Source organism: Hemiscyllium ocellatum, chromosome 1, assembly GCF_020745735.1.
Source record: "Hemiscyllium ocellatum isolate sHemOce1 chromosome 1, sHemOce1.pat.X.cur, whole genome shotgun sequence".
Taxonomy (NCBI): Eukaryota; Metazoa; Chordata; class Chondrichthyes; order Orectolobiformes; family Hemiscylliidae; genus Hemiscyllium; species Hemiscyllium ocellatum.
In genome coordinates, this window is record NC_083401.1 from 842,892 (window position 1) to 866,258 (window position 23,367).

The 23,367-nt window shown below is 44.3% G+C and overlaps 1 protein-coding gene across 1 annotated transcript in view; it reads right to left on the bottom strand.

The window, feature by feature from the left end:
* Positions 1–23,367, bottom strand: part of fbxo41 (F-box protein 41) — a 320,938-nt gene that overhangs the window by 213,302 nt on the left and 84,269 nt on the right. Inside the window, exons 7-8 of the mRNA XM_060827707.1 lie at positions 12,116–12,342; positions 4,950–5,065 (exon numbers count right to left, since the gene is read on the bottom strand). Of these exons, the coding sequence (XP_060683690.1) occupies positions 4,950–5,065; positions 12,116–12,342 (343 nt within the window). The remainder of the gene's footprint in view (positions 1–4,949; positions 5,066–12,115; positions 12,343–23,367) is intronic.

Below are 23,367 nucleotides of genomic sequence, written 5' to 3' on the forward strand. Positions count from 1 at the left end.
CAGCTTTTGTCTTATGCTTGCAGGAGGGTTTCCCGACACAGTATGTAGACAGGCCAACAAGGGGCGAGGCCATATTGGATTTGATACTGGGTAATGAACCAGGCCAGGTGTTAGATTTGGAAGTAGGTAAGCACTTTGGTGATAGTGACCACAATTCGGTTAAGTTTACTTTAGCGATGGAAAGGGATAGGTATATACCACAGGGCAAGAGTTATAGATGAGCGAAAGACATTTGTGATGCAATTAGGCAAGATTTAATATGCATAGGATGGGCAAGGAAACTGCAGGGGATGGACACAATTGAAATGTAGCTGAAAATGTGTTGCTGGAAAAGCGCAGCAGGTCAGGCAGCATCCAAGGAGCAGGAGAATCGCGTTTCGGGCATGAGCCCTTCTTTCTCCTAGACAATTGAAATGTAGAGCTTGTTCAAGGTACAGCTAACGCGTGTCCTTGATAAGTATGTACCTGTCAGACAGAGAGGAAGTGGTCAAGTGAGGGGACCGTAGTTTACTGAAGAAGTTGAATATCTTGTCAAGAGGAAGAAGGAAGCTTATGTAAAGATGAGACGTGAAGGTTCTGTTAGGGCGCTTGAGAGTTACAAATTAGCCAGAAGGACCTAAGCAGAGAGCCAACAAGAGCCAGGAGGGGACATGACAAGTCTTTGGCAAGTAGGATAAAGGAAAGTCCTAAAGCTTTCTATAGCTAAGTCAGTAATAGAAGAATGATTAGAGTAAGACTAGGACCAGTCAAGGACAGTTGTGTGGGGAGTCCGAGGAGATAGGAGAAGCGCTAAATGAATATTTTTCGTCAGTATTCACACTGCAAGAAGACAGCGTTGTCGAGGAGAATACTGAGATACAGGCTATTAGACTAGATAGAATTCAGGTTCATAAGGAGGAGTTGTTATCAATTCTGGAAAGTGTATAAATCGGCTTTGATCTTTGCCATCATTGCCGACAGAATAGTGCCAGAAGATTAGAGGATAGCAAATGTTGTCTCCTTGTTCAAGGAGGGTCTGAAGAAGGGCTTATGCCTGAAACGTTGATTCTCCTGCTCCTTTGATGCTGCCTGACCTGCTGCACTTTTCCAGCAACAAATGCTTCAGCTCTGATCTCCAGCATCTGCAGTCCTCACTTTCTGCTTCTTGTGCAAGGAGAGTAGACAACCCTGGTAATTATTGACCAGTGAGCCTTACTTCGGTTGTGGCTAAGTTTTGGAAAGGATAAGAGATAGGATTTATGATTGTCCAGAAAGGAATAATATAATTAGGGACAATCAACATGGTTTTGTGAAGGGTAGGTCATGCCTCATAAACCTTATTCAGTTCTTTGAGAAGGTGACCAAACAGGTGGATGAGGGTAAAGTGGTTGATGTGGTGTATATGGATTTCAGTAAGGCACTTGAAAAGGTTCCCTATGTTAGGCTATTGCACAAAATACAAAGGTACGGGATTAAGGGTGGTTTAGTGGTTTGGATCAGAAATTGGCTAGCTGAAAAAAGCCAGAGGGTGGTGGTTGATGGGAAATGTTTGTCCTGGAGTTCAGTGATGTACCACAAGAATCTGTTTGGGTTCACTGTTGTTTGTCATTTTTATAAATGGGCTGGATGAGGGTGTAGAAAGATGAGTTAGTAAATTTGCAGATGACACTGAGGTTGGAGGAGTTATGGATAGTGCCGAAGGATGTCGCAGATTACAGAGAGATAGAGATAAGCTGCTGTGCTGAGAGGTGGCAAATGAAGTTTAATGTGGAAGATCGTGAGGTGATTCACTTTGGTCGGAGTAACAGGAATACAGAGTACTAGGCTCATGGTAAGATCATTGGTAGTGTAGATGAGCAGAGAGATCTCAGTGTCCATGTGCATAGATCCCTGACAGTTGCCACCCAGATTGATAGGGTTGTTAAGAAGGCATTGAGGGATTGAGTTTCGGAACTTTGAACTGCAACTGTACAAAACTCTGGTGTGGCCAAACTTGGAGTATTGTGTATAGTTCTGGCTGACGCATTGCAGGAAGGATGTGAACGCTTTGGAGAGGATTCGGAGAGATTTACCAAGATGTTGCCTGGTTTAGGGTGTAGGTTTGCTCGCTGAGCTGTAGGTTTGATATCCAGACGTTTCATTACCTGACTCGGTAACATCATCAGTGGTGATCTCCAAGTGAAGCGAAGCTGTTGTCTCCTGCTTTCTATTTATATCTTTCTCCTGGATGGGGGTTCCTGGGGTTTGTGGTGATGTCATTTCCTGTTCGTTTTCTGAGGGGTTGATAGATGGTATCTAGATCTATGTGTTTGTTTATGGCGTTGTGGTTGGAGTGCCAGGCCTCTAGGAATTCTCTGGCATGTCTTTGCTTAGCCTGTCCCAGGATAGATGTGTTGTCCCAGTCGAAATGGTGCTTTTTTGTTTTCCGTGTGTAGGGCAACGAGGGAGAGGGTCGTGTCCTTTTGTGGCTAGCTGATGTTCGTGTATCCTGGTGGCTAACTTTCTTCCTGTTTGTCCTATGTAGTGTTTGTGGCAGTCCTTGCATGGAACTTTATAGATGAAGTTGGTTTTGTCCATGGGTTGTACTGGGTCTTTTAAGTTTGTTAGCTTTTGTTTGAGAGTGTTGGTGGGTTTGTGTGCTATGAGGATTCCAAGGGGTCTTGGTAGTCTGGCTGTCATTTCTGAAACCTCTTTGATGTATGGTAAGGTGGTTAGGGTTTCTGGCTGTGTTTGGTCTGCTTGTCATGGTTTGTTCCTGAGGAATCTGCGCACTGTATTTTTTGAGTATCTGTTCTTCTTGAGTACTCCTCTGTTTTCCGAAGTTCGTCTGTGCTGCAGTGTGGTGGCTCGTTGGAATAGTGTTCTGATACAGCTTTGTTTGTGTGTGTTGGGATGGTTGCTGGTGTCATTAAGTATTTGGTCAGTGTTTGTCGGTTTTCTGTATACACAGGTTTGTAGTTCTCCGTTGTCCTTTCTTTCGACTGTGACGTCCAGGAATGCGAGTTTGTTGTCGGTTTCTTCCTCCTTGGTGAACTTTATGCCTGTGAGGGTGTTTTTGATGATGTTAAATGTCTCTTCTATCTTGTTTCGTTTTGTGATGACAAAGGTGTCATCTACGTAGTGGACCCAGATTTTTGGTTGAAAAATGTGTTGCTGGAAAAGTGCAGCAGGTCAGGCAGCATCCAAGGAGCAGGAGAGTCGACGTTTCAGGCATAAGCCCTTCTTCAGGAATCCTGATGAAGGGCTTATGCCCGAAACGTTGAGATTCCTGAAGAAGGGCTTATGCCCGAAACATCAATTCTCCTGCTCCTTGGATGCTGCCTGACCTGCTGCACTTTCCCAGCAACGCATTTTTCAGCTCTGATCTCCAGCATCTGCAGTCCTCACTTTCTCCTACCAGATTTTTGGCTGTTGTTCTAGTCTTTGCATTACCACTTCTGCCATGAATCCTGATAGCGGAGATGCCATTGATTTGTTTGTAGATTATGTTGTTGAAGGTGAAATGGGTGGTGAGGCACAGGTCCACTAGCTTCATGATGTTTTCGTTGGTAATGTGATTGATGGTGGTTGGGGTGTGTGTGATGGTCTCTTCTAAAAGTGTGGTAAGTGTTTCCTTTCCAGAAATGACAGCCAGACTACTAAGACCCCTCGGAATCCTAGTAGCACACAAACCCACCAACACTCTCAAACAAAAGCTAACAAACTTAAAAGACCCAGTACATCCCATGGACAAAACCGATGTCATCTATAAAATTCCATGCAAGGACTGCCACAAACACTATATAGGACAAACAGGAAGAAAGTTAACCACCAGGATATACGAACGCCAGCTAGCCACAAAAGGACACGACCCTCTCTCCCTCGTAGCCTTACACATGGATGAAAAAACCCACCATTTCGACTGGGACAACACATCTATCCTAGGACAGGCTAAGCAAAGATATGCCAGAGAATTCCTAGAGGCCTGGCACTCCAACCACAACGCCATAAACAAACACATAGATCTAGATAGCATCTATCAACCCCTCAGAAAACGAACAGGAAATGACATCACCACAAACTCCAGAAACCCCATCCAGGAGAAAGATATAAATAGAAAGCAGGAGACACCAGCTTCACTTCACTTGGAGATCACCACTGATGATGTTACCTAGGGTTTATGCCCGAAACGTCGAATCTCCCTGATCCTTGGATGCTGCCTGACCTGCTGTGCTTTTCCAGCAACACGTTTTCAGCTCTGATCTCCAGCATCTGCAGACCTCACTTTCTCCTAGATGATGTTACCTAGCCAGGTAATGAAACGTCTGGACAGCTCAGCGAGCAAACCTACACCCTAAACCTCAACCTAAGCTACAAACCTTCACAAATCTTGCAAAAATGTTGGCTGGTATTGAAGGAAGGTTTTATGAGAAAAGGCTGAGTGACTTGAGGCTATTTTCGTTAGAGAGAAGGTTGAGAGGTGACTAAATAGAGACAAGATGATCAGATGATTTGATAGGGTGGATAGTGAGAGCCTTTTTCATTGGGTGGTGATGGTTAGAACGAGGAGACATGGCTTTAAGTTGAGCGGTGATAGATACAGGATAGATGTCAGTGGTAGGTTCTTTACTCAGAGTAGTTGGGGTGTGGAAAACACTGCCTGCAGCAGTAGTAGACTCGCCAACTTTAAGGGCATTTAAATGGTCATTGGATAAACATATGGATGAAAATGGAATAGTGTAGGTTAGATGGGCTTCAGATTGGTCTCAAAGGTCGGCACAACGTCAAGGGCCAAAGGGCCTGTACTGTGCTGTAACATTCCATGTTCCAAATTCTAATCCTTTAAAAACAACCCTCTTCTCCCTGCTCCTTTATGTTTATTTCACCTCTTTCTGAATGTATCAATATTATCTGATATACACTGCATTGTTCATAAGTCCATAATTCCCACCATTCCCAACAGTCTTGATAATACATGAATTGATACTCACTGTGTGCTTTTAAGATATTCCTCTTTACTTTCCTTCTTCCCTTTTGGACGAGGTTTAATGCCTTGCAGAGTGAGGGAGTGTGTCTGTGTACACCATTGGGATAGGGTCAACATAAACTGAAACATACAAAAAGTGCAGATAGTATAAGTGCAATCTAAAGAGATTTCAGCGGAATGGATTACAACAAAAGAGACTTGGATGATACGATCGAATAAATAAAATCACTTCCTGCTTTTCTGCAGTAAATTTCATCTGCTACATCCTCAACTTGTCCTTTTGACGTTTAACACTGTTGTCCTCAATTCACAATCTTTCCAAATGGTGTATCATCCACAATTTTTAAAATTTTGCACTGTACATCAAGATCTAGGTTTTTAATACATTTGAGGAACACTGGGGTAACTAACACTATTCCCTGAGATCCTGCATTTTAAAATGGTTTTCAGTCTGAAAACACCCACTAGACCACTTCCAGCCTCAATTAATGTTATTGTTACTGTGTCTTCTTTTCCATGTGTCAGTTCTGCAGCATTTTAGATTAGATTCCCTACAGTGTGGAAACAGGCCCTTCGGCCCAACAAGTCCACACCAACCCTCTGAAGAGTAACCCACCCAGACCCATTTCCCTCTGACTAATGCACCTAGCACTATGGGCAATTTACCATGGGCAAGTCACCTGGCCAGTACATCTTTAGACTGTGGGAGGAAACCGGAGCACCCAACAAAAACCCACACAGACACGGGGAGAATGTGCAAACTCCACACAGACAGTCTGGAATCGAACTCAGTTCCCTGTGCTGTGAGGTGGCAGTGCTAACCACTGAGCCACCATGCAGTGTATTTTGGAAAGTCACTTAAACACATCAAAGGCACACACTCATCATAAACTTCCAGAAATTAATTTAACATGGTTTTCTCTTCCGAATTCCATATGGCTCTCCTAAATTAATATGCATTTGTTTTGCCCTGAATTAATGATTCTCGATGTTTTCCTATTACTTAGGTTGGTTGGCTTATTCTGACAACCTTTCTTTTTGGTCAGAAGTCACATGACACCAGTTTATAGTGCAACACATTTAAGTTTGGAGAGAATAAGGCTAAGAGAGGATTTGATAGAGACATACAAGATGATCAGAGGATTAAATTGGGTACACAATGAGTTTTTTTCTGAGGATGTTGACATCAGCTTGTATGAAGGGACATAGCTATAGATTGAGGAATGATAGATTTAAGACAGATGTCAGAGGCAGGTTCTTTACACAGAGAGTGGTAAGGGCATGGAATGCCCAGCCTGCCAATATAGTTAACTCAGCCACATTAGGGAGGTTTAAACAATCCTTGGCTAAGCACATGGATGATGATGGGATAGTGCAGGGGGATGGGCTTAGATTAATTCACAGGTCGGCACAACATCGAGGGCCAAAGGGCCTGTTCTGCGCTGTATTGTTCTATGTTCTATATTCAGTATGTAGACAGGCCAATGAGGGGAGAGGCCATCTTGGATTTGATGCTTGGCAATGAGCCAGGACAGGTGTCAGATCTCGCGGTGGGAGAACACTTTGGTGACAATGACCACAACTGCCTCACATTTACCATAGCCCTGGAGAGGGAAAGGAGCATTTACCATGGGAAAATATTCAATTTGGGAAAAGGAAATTATGACGCTATCAGATAGGATTTGGGAAGTACAGACTGGGAGCAATTGTTCTACAGAAAGGGCACAGCAGACATGTGGAGACTATTTAAGGAGCAGCTGTTGCGAGTGATGCACGAATTTGTTCCTCTGAGACAGGTAAGAAGGGGTAAGATTAAGGAACCTTGGATGACGAGAATAGAGGAGCTTCTCATCTTATGTAAGGTGGAGGAAGCAAGGATCTAGCACAGCTTTGGAGGATTACAGACTTGCTCGGAAGGAGCTCAAAAATGGACTGAGGAGAGCCAGGAGGGGCACGAGAAAGGCTCGGCAAGAAGGATGAGGGAGAACCCAAAGGCATTTTACTCAAACGTGAGGAATAAGAGAATGATAAGGGAGAAGATAGGGCTGATCAGGAATAGCGGAGGGAACTTGTGTGTGGAGTCTGAGCAGATAGGGGAAGCCCAACATGAGTGTTTTGCTTCGGTTTTCACTAAGGAAAGGGACCTTATTGTGAATGAGAACTTTGAGGAGCTGGGATATTTGCTTAAACAGATCAAGATTGATGAAGTTGATATACTGGAAATTTTGGCAAACATTAAGATTGACATGCCCCCAGAGCCAGAGCAGATTTATCCTAGGCTGCTCCGGGAAGTGAGAAAGGAGTCAGGTGAATATTCTTCCTCTTTTCAAGAAGGGTAATAGGGAAATCCCTGGCAATTACAGACCAGTCAGTCTTAACGTCTGTTGTCAGCAAGGTTTTGGAAAGAATTCTGAGGGATAGCATTTATGGCTATTTGGAAAAGCATGGTCTGATTAAAGGCAGTCAGCATGGCTTTGTGAGGGGCAGGTCATGCCTCACAAATCTAATTGAGTTCTTTGAGGAGGGGACGAGGCAGGTTGACGAAGGTCGAGCAGTAGTATACATGGACTTCAGCAAGGCATTTGATAAGGTTCCCTCCCGTAGGCTCATTCATAAAGTCAGGAAGTATGGGATACAGGGAGATTTGACTATCTGGATTCAGAATTGGCTGGCTGACAGAAGGCAGGGAGTGGTTGTAAATGGAAAGTATTCTGCCTGGAGGAAAGTGGAGATGCTGTTGATAGTATCGAGGGCTACTGCAGGCTGCAGCACAACATAGACAGGATGCAGAGCTGGGCTGAGAAATGGCAGATGGAGTTCAACCTGGATAAATGCAAAGTGATGTATTTTGGAAGGTTGAATTTGAATGCTGAATATAGGATTAAAGACAGGACTCTTGGCAGAGTGGCGGAACAGAGGGATCTGGGCGTGCAAGTACATAGATCCCTCAAAGTTGCCACCCAAGTGGATAGGGTTGTTAAGTAAGCATACGGTGTTTAGGCTTTCATTAACAGGGGGATCGTGTTTAAGAGCAGCGAAGTTTTACTGCAGCTCTATAAAACCCTGGTGAGACCACACTTGGAATATTGTGTCCAGTTCTGATCGCCCTATTGTAGGAAAGATGTGGAAGCTTTGGAGAGGCTGCAAAGGAGTTTTACCAGGATGCTGCCTGGACTAGAAGGCTTGACTTACAAGGAGAGGTTGACTGAGCTTGGACTTTTCTCTCCAGAGAGGAGGAGGAAGAGAAGTGACCTGGTTGATGTGTACAAGGTAATGAGAGGCATGGATAGAGTCAATAGCCAGAGACCTTTCCCCAGGGCAGGATTGACTGGTTCAAGAAGTCATAGTTTGAAGATATTAGGAGAAAGGTCTCGAGGAGACACAAGAGGTAGGTTCTTTATGCAGTGAGTTGTGAATGCATGGAATGCATCGCCAGTGCTGGTGGTGGAAGCAGAGTCATTGGGAATATTTAAATGACTGCTGGACATGGATAGCAGTGAATTGAGGGGAGTGTAGGTAGGTTATTTTAGTTTAGATTAGGATTATCCTCAGCACAACATCATGGACTGAAGGGACTGTACTGTGTTGTAGCTTTCTATGTTTTACGTTCATTGTTCAAAAAATATCTATCTTAGTTTTAAAAACATTTACTATGATACCGTCAACTACTGCAATGGGTAGGGAATTCCACAGATTCATAACCATCTGGATGAAGAAGTTCCTTCTCAAATCAGTCCTAAATTTACTCCCCTGAATGTTGAGGCTATGCGCTCTTGTTCTCGCTTCACCTGCCAGTTGAAACATTCTCTCTGCATTTATTTTATCTGTTCCCTTCATAATTTTGTATGTTTCTATAAGATACCCCCTCATTTTTAAATTGCAATGAATATAATTCCAGTCCAGTCAGTCTCTCCTCATAAGCCAACCCTCTCAACTCTGGAATCAACCTAGGGAACTTCCTCTGTACCCCCTCTAGTGCAGTACATCCTTCCTCAAGTAAGGAGATCAAAACTGCACGCAGTACTCCAGGTGCGGCCTCACCAGCACCCTATACAGCTGCAACATAACCTCCTTGCTTTTAAATTCAGTCCTTTTAGCATTGAAAGATGAAATTCCATTTGCCTTCCTAATTACTTTTTGTACCTGCAAACCAACCTTCTGTGATTGATGCACAAGGACACCCAGGTCCCTCTGCATAGCAGCATGCTGCAACATTTTACCATTCAAGTAATAGTCTTTTACTGTTACTCCGACCAAAATGGATGACTTCATGTTTATTAACATTGTATTGCATCTGCCAGAACTTTGCCCTCTCACTTAAAGCAGCATCACCACATGTATCCAATTTGCCAACTCCCCCTGTATTCCATGCAATCTAACCTTCCAGAGCAGCCTACCATGTGGAACCTTATCAAAGACCTTACTGAAATCCACATAGACTACATCTACCACCCAGCTCTTGTCAACTTTCCTGCTCACTTTATCAAAGAATCCTAAAAAGTTTGGAGGCATGATCTACCATACATAAAGGTGTGCTGACTACTCCTAATGAAACTTTTTTTTCCAAATCCATATCTCTCAAAATCTTCTCAAGTAATTTACCTGTCACAGATGTTCAGCTGACTGGTCTGTCAGTCCCAGGTTTTTCTTTGTAGCCCTTGTTGAATAAGGGCACAACATTCACTACCCTCCAGTCTTCTGGTAACCCTCACCCATGGTTAACTATCAGCCAGGGCCCCCGCAATTTCTTCTCTCATCTCTTGCTGGGTGTTTTTGAATGTATCTGCTGAAAATGTGTTGCTGGTTAAAGCGCAGCAGGTCAGGCAGCATCCAAGGAACAGGAAATTCGACGTTTCGGGCAAAAGCCCTTCATCAGGAATCATTCCTGATGAAGGGCTTTTGCCCGAAATGTCGAATTTCCTGTTCCTTGGATGCTGCCTGACCTGCTGCACTTTAACCAGCAACACATTTTCAGCTCTGATCTCCAGCATCTGCAGACCTCACTTTTTACTCTTTGAATGTATCTGGTCAGGACCAGAAGATTTATGCATTTCCATACACTCTATTATGTCCAACACCTCCTCTACTGTGATATGGACTGTCCCCAAGATATCACCACTAACTTTTCCAAGTTCCCAAGTCTTTAACATTCTGTGACTGAATTTTAAGAAAAGGTGTAATTAATATTCTTGAAGTTTCTAAAATAGATCATAGAGTCATAGAGATGTACAGCATGGAAACAGACCCTTCGGTCTAATCTGTCCATGCCGACCAGATATCCCAACCCAATCTAGTCCCACCTACCAGCACTCGGCCCATATACCTCCAAACCCTTCCTATTCATATACCCATCCAGATGCCTTTTAAATAACAAAGGATGACAAAAGGTGTTGGACAGATTGTTTCTACTTAAATCTTCTAAAGTACCAGGCTGACTGGAGGGAGGTGAATGTTGTTCCTCTGTTAAAGAAATGGATTAGGGAAATCCCTGGGAATTACAGACCGGTCAGGCTCACTTCTGTGGTAAGCAAGGTGCTGGAAAGGGTTCTGAAAGATAGGATTTATGACTATTTGGAAAAACATAGTTTGATTAAAGATAGCCAGCATGGATTTGTGAGGCGCAGGTCATGCCTCACAAGCCTTATGGAGTTCTTTGAGGATGTGATTAGACAAGTTGCCGAAGGTCAGGCAGTGGATGTGGTGTATATGAACTGCAGTAAGGCATTTAAGCCCATGGTAAGTCCATTCAGAAGGTTAGGAGGTGTGGGATACTGGGAAATCTGGCTGTCTGGATACAGAATTGGCTGGCCGAAAGAAGACAGTAAGTGGGAGTGGATGGAAAGTATTCCGCTTGGAGGTTGCTGACCAGTGATATCCCACAGGGATCTGTTCTTGGGCCTCTGCTCTTTATAGATTTTATAAATGACCTGGATGAAGAAATGCAAGGATGGGTTAGTCAGTTTGCCGATGACACATGGTGTTGTAGTTAGTGTCGAGGGTAGTTGCAGGTTACAATAAGACATTGACAGGATTCAGAGCTGGGCTGAGAAGTGCCAGAAGGATTCAAACTGGATAAATGCAAAGTGATTCATTTTGGAAGGTCGAATTTAAATGCTGAATACAGGGTTAAAGACAGGATTCTTAGCAGTGTGGGGGAATAGAGGGATCTTGGGGTCCACATCCATAGATCCCTCAAAGTTGCCACCCAAGTTGACAGGGTTGTTAAGAAGGCATGTGGTATTTTGGCTTTCATTAACAGGGGGATTGAGTTTAGGAGCTGCGAGGACGTACTGCACTGCAGCTCTATAAAACCCGTTCGACCACACTTGGAATATTGTGTCCAATTCTGGTCGCCTCATTGTAGGAAGGATGTTGATACTTTAGAGAGGGTACAGAGGAGATTTACCAAGATGCTGCCTGGATTGGAGGGCTTGTTTAATGAAGAGAGATTGAGTGATCTCGGGCTTTTAACGGGGAGAGAAGAAGGAAGAGAGGTGACTTGATAGAGGTGTACAAGGTAATGAGAGGCATAGTCAAGAGTGTGGTGCTGGAAAAGCACAGCAGGTCAGGCAGCATCCTAGGAGCAGGACAATCGACGTTTCATCAGGAACGTCGATTATGTCTGAAACATCGTTTCTTCTGCTCCTCGGATGCTGCCTGACCTGCTGTGCCTTTCTAGCACCAGACTCTCGACTCGAATCTCCAGCATCTACAGTCCTTACTTTCTCCTAATGAGGCATAGCTAGAGGAGATAGCCAGAGACTTTTCCCCAGGGCAGAAATGGCTGTCACCTGGGGTCATAATTTTAAGGTGACTGGAAGAAGGTAGAGAAGAGATGTCAGAGGTAGATTCTTTACACAGAGAGTGGTGGGTGTGTGGAATGCACTGCCAGCGGTGGGAGTAAAGTCAGAGACATTAGGGGCATTTAAATGACTGCTAGAAAAGCACTTGGATGGCAATAAATTGAACGGTGTGTAGTTTAGGTTGATCTTAGATGAGGATAAATGCTCGGCGGAACATGGTGGGCCGAAGGGCCTGTACTGTGCTGTACTGTTCTATGTTCTATGTCATTACTCTCCACAGCCAAACGACTTCTCAAAACTCGCTACTTATTCCTAATTTGAATAAATTATGTCCATTTCACTCTGATGTACAATGGGTCGTAAATACCTTGGAGGATACTCGAGCATTTTCCAACAGAACTCTGGTCCAAACTGCTGGATGCCTTGCCACATACTTCCAGTCTCGACAGACCTCAGCTGTTTTCAGCAATGTCTTTGTGTCCAAGTAGGTGAAAATACAAAATAATGCTGCTCGCATCTTTAGAACCTCAGGGCTGATAACTTCATTTGATCGTGAAGGGCTGCCCTTCTGTAGCTTAGTTGCTTTGTAACTAACTGGTTTGGCATTACCTGAAAATAAATACAAAAGACATGAAGTAGTAATTTTCAGAGCCCAAAGAACTCACATGAAGAAAGTCATTAAACATAATCAAAATGTTTGACTATAATTGACTAGAATGACATGGAGTGAGACCTTTTCATGTCCAAACCAGCTATGGATATTTGGATATTTTGTATTTAAAAACCATTCAATCAAACTAAAAATTAATGCAATGCCTTTGTTATGATTACCAAACGGGCCATTAATTCTTTAATTTTCAAGGTTACAGATCAGGTGCTGTTAAGTGGAATTAAAATGGGCAGTTAGTTTACTCAGCTGCACACACAGGATGGGGGCTAAATGGCCTCTTTCTATGTTGTAAATGTTCTATGGTTTTCCTTTTACTTCCTCATTCCATCAAAGAGTTGACGTGTATATTATGAGATTTAAGGGTTGACGTGTATATTATGAGATTTAAGGGTTGACGTGTATATTATGAGATTTAAGAGTTGACGTGTATATGATGAGATTTAAGAGTTGACGTGTATATGATGAGATTTAAGGGTTGACGTGTATATGATGAGATTTAAGGGTTGACGTGTATATTATGAGATTTAAGGGTTGACGTGTATATTATGAGATTTAAGGGTTGACGTGTATATTATGAGATTTAAGAGTTGACGTGTATATGATGAGATTTAAGAGTTGACGTGTATATTATGAGATTTAAGAGTTGACGTGTATATTATGAGATTTAAGGGTTAACGTGTATATTATGAGATTTAAGAGTTGACGTGTATATGATGAGATTTAAGAGTTGACGTGTATATTATGAGATTTAAGGGTTGACGTGTATATTATGAGATTTAAGGGTTGACGTGTATATTATGAGATTTAACGGTTGACGTGTATATTATGAGATTTAAGGGTTGACGTGTATATTATGAGATTTAAGAGTTGACGTGTATATGATGAGATTTAAGGGTTGACGTGTATATTATGAGATTTAAGAGTTGACGTGTATATTATGAGATAAGAGTTGACGTGTGTATTATGAGATTTAAGAGCTCATTCAGTTTCTTTTCAAGTATGCAATGTAGCTCCAGAATTCACTTTGAATTTTCGCAGAAACATGGAAACCACCACCACAGGCCTTTCAGCACTTTACACTTGTTCAATAGGATCATGCCTCAGTAGTCAGCATCATGAGTCAGTATGGGGGGAAGTTAGGAACAGCAAGGGAAAAGCCACCGCACTGGGGGTTTTCTACAGACCCCCTAATAACGGTAGAGAGATTGAAGAACTCATAGGCGGGCAGATTCTGGAAAATTGAAGAAGTAGCAGGGTTATTGTTATGGGTGATTTCAACTTTCCCAATATTGACTGGAAAATCCTTGGTGCAGATGGTTTGGCTGGAGCCGTTCTGTCAGGTGTGTTCAGGATGTAGACAGTCCGACGAGGGAAGAGGCCATTTTGGATTTGGTGCTCGGCAATGAGCTTTACAGGTGTCAGATCTCGTGGTGGGAGAACACTTTGGTGACAGTGATCATGACTGTCTCATATTTAGCATAGCCTTGGAGAGTGAAAGGAGCATTAACGAGGGAAGATATTTAATTGGGGAAAAGCAAATTAAGGTGCAGTTGTTGCGAGTGATGCAGGAATTTGTTCCTCTGAGACAGGTAAGAAGGGGTAAGATTAAGGAATCTTGGATGACGAGAACAGAGGAGCTTCTCATCAAAAGGAAGAAGGCAGTTGAAGTAAGACGGAAGAAGCAAGGATCTAGCACAGCTTTAGAGGATTACAGACTTGCCAGAAAGGAGCTCAGAAATGGACTGAGGAGAGCCAGGAAAGGAGATGAAAAAGGCTTTGCAAGAAGGATTAGGGAGAACCTAAAGACGTTTTAACTCATATGTGAGGAATAAGAGAATACTCAGTGAGCAGGTAGGGCCAATCAGGGATAGCGGAGGGAACATGTGCGTGGAGTCTGAGCAGATAGGGGAAGCCCTAAATGAGTTCTTTGCTTCGGTTTTCACCAAGGAAAGGGAACTTGTTGTAAATAAGAACTTTGAGGAGCTGGGATACAGTCTTGACCAGATCAAGATTAATGAAGTTGATGTGCTGGAAATTTTGGAAAACATTAAGATTGATAGGTCCCCAGGGCCAGACCAGATTTATCCTAGGCTGCTCTGGGAAGCAAGAAAGGAGGTTGCTAAGCCGCTGGCGAGGATATTTGCCTCCTCACTCTCCATGTACCGGAGGATTGGAAGGAGGCGAATGTTGTTCCTCTTTTCAAGAAGGGTAGTAGGGAAATCCCTGTCAGACCAGTCAGTCTTACATCTGTGGTCAGCAAAGTTGTGGAAAGAATTCTGAGGGATAGGATTTATGACGAGTTGGCAAAGCATAGTGTGATTAAAGGCAGCCAGCATGGCTTTGTGAGGGGCAGGTCATGCCTCACAAATCTTACTGAGTTCTTTGAGAGGTGTCAAGACAGGTCGACAACGGTCGAGCAGTGGATGTGGTGTATATGGATTTCAGATGAGCATTTGATAGGGTTCCCCACGGTTGGCTCATTCATAAAGTCAGGAAGTATGGGATACCGGGAGATTTGGCTATCTGGATTCAGAATTGGCTGGCTGACAGAAGGCAGAGAGTGGTTGTAGATGGAAAGTATTCTGCCTGGAGGTCAGTGTTGAGTGGGGTCCCACAGGGCTCTGTTCTTGGGACTCTGCTCTTTGTAGTTTTTATAAATGACTTGGATGAGGAGGTTGAGGGGTGGGTTAGTAAATTTGCAGATGACACAAAGGTTGGAGGTGCCATCGATAGTATCGAGGGCTACTGCTGGCTGCAGCGCGACATAGGATGCAGAGCTGGGCTGAGAAATGGCAGGTGGAGTTCAACCTGGATAAAGCTGGGAGACACGGTGGCACAGTGGTTAGCACTGCTGTCTCACAGCGCCAGAGACCCAGGTTTAATTCCCGCCTCAGGCGACTGACTGTGTGGAGTTTGCACGTTCTCCCCGTGTCTGCGTGGGTTTCCTCCGGGTGCTCCGGTTTCCTCCCACAGTCCAAAAATGTGCAGGTTAGGTGAATTGGCCATGTTAATTTGCTCGTAGTATTAGGAGTAGGGGAATGGGTCTGGGTGGGTTGTTCTTCAGAGGGCTGGTGTGGACTTGTTGGGCCGAAGGGCCTGTTTCCTCACTGTAGGGAATCTAATCTAAATGTGAATGATGCATTTTGGAAGGTCGAACTCGAATGCTGGATATAGGATTAAAGACAGGATTCTTGGCAGTGTGGAGGAACAGAGGGATCTGGGTGTACAAGTACATAGATCCCTCAAAGTTGCCACCGAAGTGGATAGGGTTGTTAAGAAAGCATATGGTATCTTAAGAAAGATACAGAGGCTTTGGTGAGGGTGCAAAGAAGGTTTAGCAGGATGCTGCCTGGACTGGAGGGCTTGTCTTATGAAGAAAGGTTGAATAAGCTCAGACTTTTCTCTCTGGAGGGGAGGAAGAAAGGAGACCTGATCGAGGTATACAAAATAATGAGTGGAAAAGATAAAGTCAATAGCCAGAGACTTATTCCCAGGGCAGGATTGACTAGTACGAGAAATCATAGTTTGAAGATATTAGGAGAAAGATATAGAGGGGACATCAGAGGTAGGTACTTTACACAGAGAGTTGTGAATGCATGGAATGTGTTGCCAGTGGTGGTGGTGGGAGCAGAGTCATTGGGGACATTTAAATGACTGTTGGACATGCACATGGATAGCAGTGAGTTGAGGGGTCGTAGGTTAAGTTATTATATTTTACATGAGGATTAAACCTCGGCACAACATGGTGGGCCAAAGGGCCTGTTCTGTGCTGTACTTTTCTATGACTGATACACTTTATTCCTGTTTTCTCCTCACATCCCTTTATGCTTTTAAAATATAAAAACTTATCCATCTTTTTCTTGAATATAGTCAGTCATTCATCCACTACAGCCTTCTCTAGTAGAGAATTCACCAGGTTCACTACCCTTTCTTCATCCCAGTTCCAAATGGTATATCCCTCACCATGAGACTGTCTCTCCTGGTTCTAGACTCCCCAGACAGGGAAAATATCCTCCCTACATTTAGTCTGTGTAATAACATTCTTCTAGCCCTGAGGGAATTTTATACATTTGAATCAGATCCCCTATTATCCTTCTAAACTCTAGTAAGGCTCAATCGAACCATTCCCTTCTCATAGGATAGTCTTGTCATCCCTGGTATCAGCCTCATGAACCTCCAGTAAACCTCCTTTCTGGCAAGGATATCCTTCTTTACGTACGGAAATATCTGCATACTCTCGATTGTGGTCTCACCAAGACCTTGTCTAACTGTAGCAAAGGCGTCCCTACTTCATAACTCAACAGATCTTGCAGTGAACGCCGATAAAACATTTGTCTTTCTAATTATTTGAACTCTCAAACTCTTAACATTCGCCTGTATCTGTGCGTTTGTTTTTGCCGCTGTTTACCTATTATTTACTATCTCTGCTACTTAACGAACTCTGCTCGCAAGACAAAAGTTTTCACTGTGCCTTGGTACACGTGACAATAAATTAAATTCATTCAATTCAATTCACTTGTCAGTCCATTTTCATTGACTGGTGTACAAAGATACCCAGATCCCTTTTTACATTCACACTTTCCAATATAGCACCAACAGAATCATACTCCAACACATCTGCAATGTAATGATCTGGCATCACATTCTAACATGACCATCAAGTCAGGGGATCAACCCTTGTTCAGGAGCAGCACTCGCGATAGTTAGAAAGAGATGTCAACCTCCTGAAGCTACCAAACAGGACGAGGGAGTCAGTCGTACAGTACGGAAGAGGGCCATCGAGTCTGCCCAGAAAACTCACCCCTCCAGACTGATCCCATTTTCCAGGCTTGGCCCACAGGTTTGAATGTTATGAATTCAGACCTTCATTATTTTTAATCATTTTGGTTTGAAACTATGTACTGTGTTCTGAGAGCTGAAAGTAACCTTTGAATTGTGAGCAGCAGCTTATTTTTAAAAATGAGAGGAGAATAAACAATATAATATTTGTTTATGAGACCAAGTCTGGAAGTTAATTGCAGGTTGATTCTTGTTCAGACATGCTCTAGACATTTTGTTTCTGGATTTGCATTATGTTCAAACAGATTGCAGATAGATTCATAGATTCCTACAGCACAAAGTTGAGAGAGTGGTGCTGGAAAAGCACAGCAGGTCAGGCAGCATCCGAGGAGCAGGAAAATCAATGTTTCGGACAAAAGCCCTTCATCTACAGCACAGAGACGGGCCCTTTGGCCCAAACTGGTCCATGCTGACCAAAATGTCCATCCAAGCTATCCCATTTCCCTGCACTTGGTCCATATATCCTACTAAACTCTTCCTTATCTATGTCTTTGCCCAAATGCCTTTTAAATGTTGTTAATGTACCTGCCTCAATTTCAGCTGGCAGCTCATTTCATCGTTGAGTTGGTGGCATGGTGGGTAAAGCGTCTGACTTCAGATCAGGGATTGTAGGTTTGAGTGCAACATGATGATTTTGTGAGCAACACGGTGGCTCAGTGGTCAGCACTGCTGCCTCACAGCACCAGGAACCCGGGTTCGATCCCAGCCTCGGGCGACTGTCTGTGTGGAGTTTGCACATTCTCCCTGTGTCTGTGTGGGTTTCCTCCTACGGTCCAAAGATGTGCATGTTAGATGAATTGGCCATGTTAAATTGCCCAGAGTTTGGTGGGATATACTGAAGGAGGCAAGAGAAGAGATTGCTGGGGCCTTGGCAGAGATCTTTGTTTCCTTTTTAGTCAAAGGCAAGGTCACAGAGAACTAATGAATAGTCAATCTTATTCCTTTGTTTAAAAAGGGCAGCTGGGATAATTCAAGACATTCCGTTTCCCCGGCCCCCAACACCTCATCTTCACCATGGATATCCAATCCCTCTACACCTCCATCCGCCATGACCAGGGCCTCCAAGCCCTCCGTTTCTTCCCTCTCCCGACGTCCCCAACAGTACCCTTCCACCGACACTCTCATTCGTTTGGCCGAACTGGTCCTCACCCTCAACAATTTCTCCTTTGAATCCTCCCACTTCCTCCAGACCAAAGGGGGAGCCATGGGCACACGTATGGGCCCCAGCTATGCCTGTCTCTTTGTTGGCTACGTAGAATAGTTGATCTTCCGTAGTTACACCGGCACCATTCCCCACCTCTTCCTCCGCTACACTGATGACTGCATTGGCGCCACCTCGTGCTCCCGTGAGGAGGTTGAGCAATTCATCAACTTCACCAACACATTCCACCCTGACCTTAAATTTACCTGGACCATCTCTGACACCTCCCTCCCCTCAGACCACACCCTCCAACCGTAACAAGGACAGAACGCCCCTGGTGCTCACCTTCCACCCTACCAACCTTCACATAAACCAAATCATCCGCCGACATTTCCGCCACCTCCAAAAAGACCCCACCACCAGGGATATATTTCCCTCCCCACCCCTTTCCGCCTTCCGCAAAGACCGTTCCCTCCGTGACTACCTGGTCAGGTCCACACCCCCCTACAACCCACTCTCCCATCCTGGCACTTTCCCCTGCCACTGCAGGAACTGTAAAACCTGTGCCCACACCTCCTCCCTCACCTCTATCCAAGGCCCTAAAGGAGCCTTCCACATCCATCAAAGTTGCACATCCACTAATATTATTTATTGCATTTGTTGCTCCCAATGCGGTCTCCTCCACATTGGGGAGACTGGGCGCCTCCTAGCAGAGCGCTTTAGGGAACATCTCTGGGACACCCGCACCAATCAACCACACCGCCCCATGGCCCAACATTTCAACTCCCCCTCCCACTCTGCCGAGGACATGGAGGTCCTGGGCTTCCTTCACCGCTGCTCCCTCACCACCAGACGCCTGGAGGAAGAACGCCTCATCTTCCGCCTCGGAACACTTCAACCCCAGGGCATCAATGTGGACTTCAACAGTTTCCTTATTTCCCCTTCCCCCACCTCATCCTAGTTTCAAACTTCCAGCTCAGCACTGTCCCCATGACTTGTCCTACCTGCTTATCTCCTTTTCCACCCATCCACTCCACCCTTTCCTCCCTGACCTATCACCTTCATCACCTCCCCCACTCACCTATTGTACTCTATGCTACTTTCTCCCCACCCCCCACCCTCCTCTAGCTTATCTCTCCACGCTTCAGGCTCTCTCCCTTTATTCCTGATGAAGGGCTTTTGCCCGAAATGTCGATTTTGCTGCTCGTTGGATGCTGCCTGACCGGCTGTGCTCTTCCAGCATCACTGATCCAGAATTATAGGCCAGAGTGCCTTACATTAGTGGTAGGGAATTCTGAGGACAGGATTCACTCTCATTTGGAGAAGACTGGACTTATTGGGGATAGTCAGCATGGCCTTATACAGGAAGAGTTTTGTCTCACAAACGTGACTGAGTTTGTTGAGGAAGTGCAAGTGAGGGGAATAGCAGGATGATATGGCAGATGAATGCGTGGCTAAAGAATTGGTGCAGGGATTCAGAATTTCAGAGCATTCAGAGGTGACTTGTTGAAGACGGACAGGTTGCATCTGAACTGGAGAGGGGCCAATATCTTGGCGGTCTGGTTTGCTAGTCCTGCAAATTAGATTGGCAGGGGAGTGGGATCCTCAGCAGGATGGAGGAGAGTGCAAGGCTGGAAGGAGATACAGTCATCAGAAATAGTAAGTTTAAGAGACAGGTCAGGCTGAAACATGGCAGGGAGCATGCAAGGTCTGTTGGCTTAAACTGCTTTTATTCCAATGCAAGAGAGCTGACACATAAGGCTGATGAACACAGGGATAGGTACATGGGGCTAGGATATTATATCCATTACAAAAACAGAGCTAAGGGAGGGACAGGACTGGCAGCTCATGTACCAGGGTAGAGGTGCTTTAGGCAGAAAAGGGGTGGTAGGGAGAAGGGGGAGTTGCATTTTGATTAAGGTGAGTATCATAACAGTAATCAGAGATTAAATAACTGAAGGGTCATTCAGTGAGGTCTTGTGGGTGGAGCTAAGAAATAAGGAGGGTATAGTGATGTTATTGGGATTGTACTGTAGGCCCCCAAATAGTTAGCAGGAATTAGAGCAACATATTTTACAAATACACTAAGGACAAAAGGGTTACTAGGGAGAGAATACAGGCCCTCAAAGATCAGCAAGGTGGCCTTTGTGGGGAGTTGCAGGAGATAGGGGAGATACTAAACGAGCATTTTGCATTCGTGTTTACTGTGGAGAAGGACATAGAAGATATAGAATGTGGAGAAATAGATGGTGACATCTTGAACGATGTTGAGATGACAGAGGAGGAAGTGCTGGATGTCTTGAAACGTGAATAGGTGGATAAATCCCCAGGACCTGATCAGGTGTACCCTAGAACTCTGTGGGAAGCTAGAGAAGTGATTACTGGGCCCCTTGCTGAGATGTATCATCAATAGTCACAGGTGAGGTACACACTGGAGGGTGGCTAACATGGTGCCATTATTTAAGAAAGGTGGTAAGGATAAACCAGGGAACTATAGACTGGTGAGCCTGAGGTCAGTGACTGGCAAGTTGTTGGAGGGAATTCTTAAGGACAGGATTTGTATGTCTTTGGAAAGGCAAGAACTGATTAGGGATAATCAACATTGTTTTGTGCGTCATGTCTCACAAACTTGATTGAGTTTTTTAAAGAAGTAACAAAAAGGATTGATGAACAAAAAGACGTGATCTATATGGACTTCAGTAAGGCATTCGAGGACTCGCCTGCTGAGGTAGTCTGGGCTGCGGTTGGAAACAGGAATGAAGAGGTCACTCCATTGGGAGTTTTCTAATAGGCCTCTGAATACTTCCAAAGATGCAGAGAAAGGATAGCAAAGATGATTCGCAATAGGAGCAAGAGGAACAGTGTAGTTTGTTATCGGTGAATTTAACTTTCAAAATATTGACTGGGAATACTATAATTCAAGTATTTTAGATGGGTCAGTTTTTGTTCAATGTGTGGAAGAGGGTTTCCTGACACAGTATGTGGACAGGCCGACAAGAGGTGAGGCCACATTACATTTGGTACTGGGTAATGAACCTGGCCAGGTGTTAGATTTGGAGGTAGGTGAGCACTTTGGTGGTAGTGATCACAATTCGGTTATGTTTACTTTAGTGTTGGAAAGGAACAGGTATATACCGCAGGGCAAGAGTTATAACATAAAAGCAATTACGATGCGATGAGGCAAGATTTAAGATGCATAGGATGGGGAAGGAAATTGCAGGGGCTGGGTACAATTGAAATATGGAGCTTATGTAAGGAACAGCTACTGATGGTCCTTGATAAGTTATGTACCTGTCAGATAGGGAGGAAGTTGTTGAGTGCGGGAGCCAGGGTTTACTAAGGAAGTTGAATCTCATATCAAGAGGAAGAAGAAGGTTTATGTTTGGATGAGACGTGAAGGCTCTGTTAGGGCACTAGAGAGTTACAGGTTAGCCAGGAAAGACCTAAAGAGAGAGCTAAGAAGAGCCAGGAGGTGACATGAGAAATTGTTGGCAGGTAGGATCAAAGAAAACCGTAAAGCTTTCTACAATATATCAGGAACAAAAGAATGATTAGAGTAAGATTAGGACCAATCAAAGACAGTAGTGGGACATTGTCCATGCAGTCTGAGGAGATAGGAGAAGCCTTAGATGAATATTTTTCGTCAGTCTTCACACAGGAAAAAGACAATATTGTCGAGGAGAAGACTGAGATACAGGCTACTGGACTAGGGATTGAGGTTCAAAGGTGGAGGTGTTTGCAATTCTGGTCAGACCCCTGGGCCAGATGGGATTTATATTTGGATTCTCTGGGAAGCCAGGGAGGAGATTGCAGAGCTTTGGCTTTGATCTTTATGTCATCATTGTCTGCAGGAATAGGTCCAGAAAACTGGAGGATAGTAAATGCTGCCCCTTGTTCAAGAAGGGGAGTAGAGACAACCCTGGTAATTATACACTTTGTAAGCCTAACTTCGGCTGTGGGTAAAGTGTTGTAAAGGGTTTTAAGATTTAGGATTTATAATCATCTCAAAAGTAATAAGTTGATTAGGGATAGTCAACATGGTTTTGTGAAGTATACGTCGTGCCTCACAAACCTTATTAAGTTCTTTGAGAAGGTGACTAAAACTTATGGAATTGTGATCACTCTTCCCAAAGTAATCGCCTACTGAAACTTCAACCATCTGGTCCAGTATGGCCCCTTCCTGAGTTGGACCATTTACACACTGCTCTAGAAAACCCTCCTGGATGCTCCTTACAAATTCTGCACCATCTAGACCTCTAACTCTATGTGAATCCCAGTCAATGTTGGGAAAATTAAAATCTCCTGTCACCACCACCCTGTTGCTCCTACGTCTTTCGCGAATCTGTTTACATATTTGTATTTGTATCTCACACACACACTGTTGGGAGGCCTGTGGTACTGCCCCAACATTATTACCGCACCCTTCCTATTTCTGAGCTCTGCCCATATTGCCTCCCAGAGTGCCTTCCTTCAGCACAGCTATGATATCCTCTCTGACCAGTAATGTAACTCCTCCACCCCTTTTACTTTCATTAGACCATAAGACATAGGAGTGGAAGTAAGGCCATTCGGTCCATCGAGTCCACTCCGCCATTCAATCATGGCTGATGGGCATTTCAACTCCACTTACCCGCATTCTCCCCGTAGCCCTTAATTCCTCGAGACAACAAGAATCTATCAATCTCTGCCTTGAAGACATTTAGCGTCCCGGCCTCCACTGCACTCTGCGCCAATGAATTCCACAGGCCCACCACTCTCTGGCTGAAGAAATGTCTCCTCATTTCTGTTCTGAATTGACACCCTCTAATTTTAAGGCTGTGTCCACGAGTCCTAGTCTCCTCGCCTAACGGAAAAAATTTCCTAGCATCCACCCTTTCCAAGCCATGTATTATCTTGTAAGTTTCTATTAAGTCTCCCCTTAATCTTCTAAACTCCAATGAATACAATCCCAGGATCCTCAGCCGTTCCT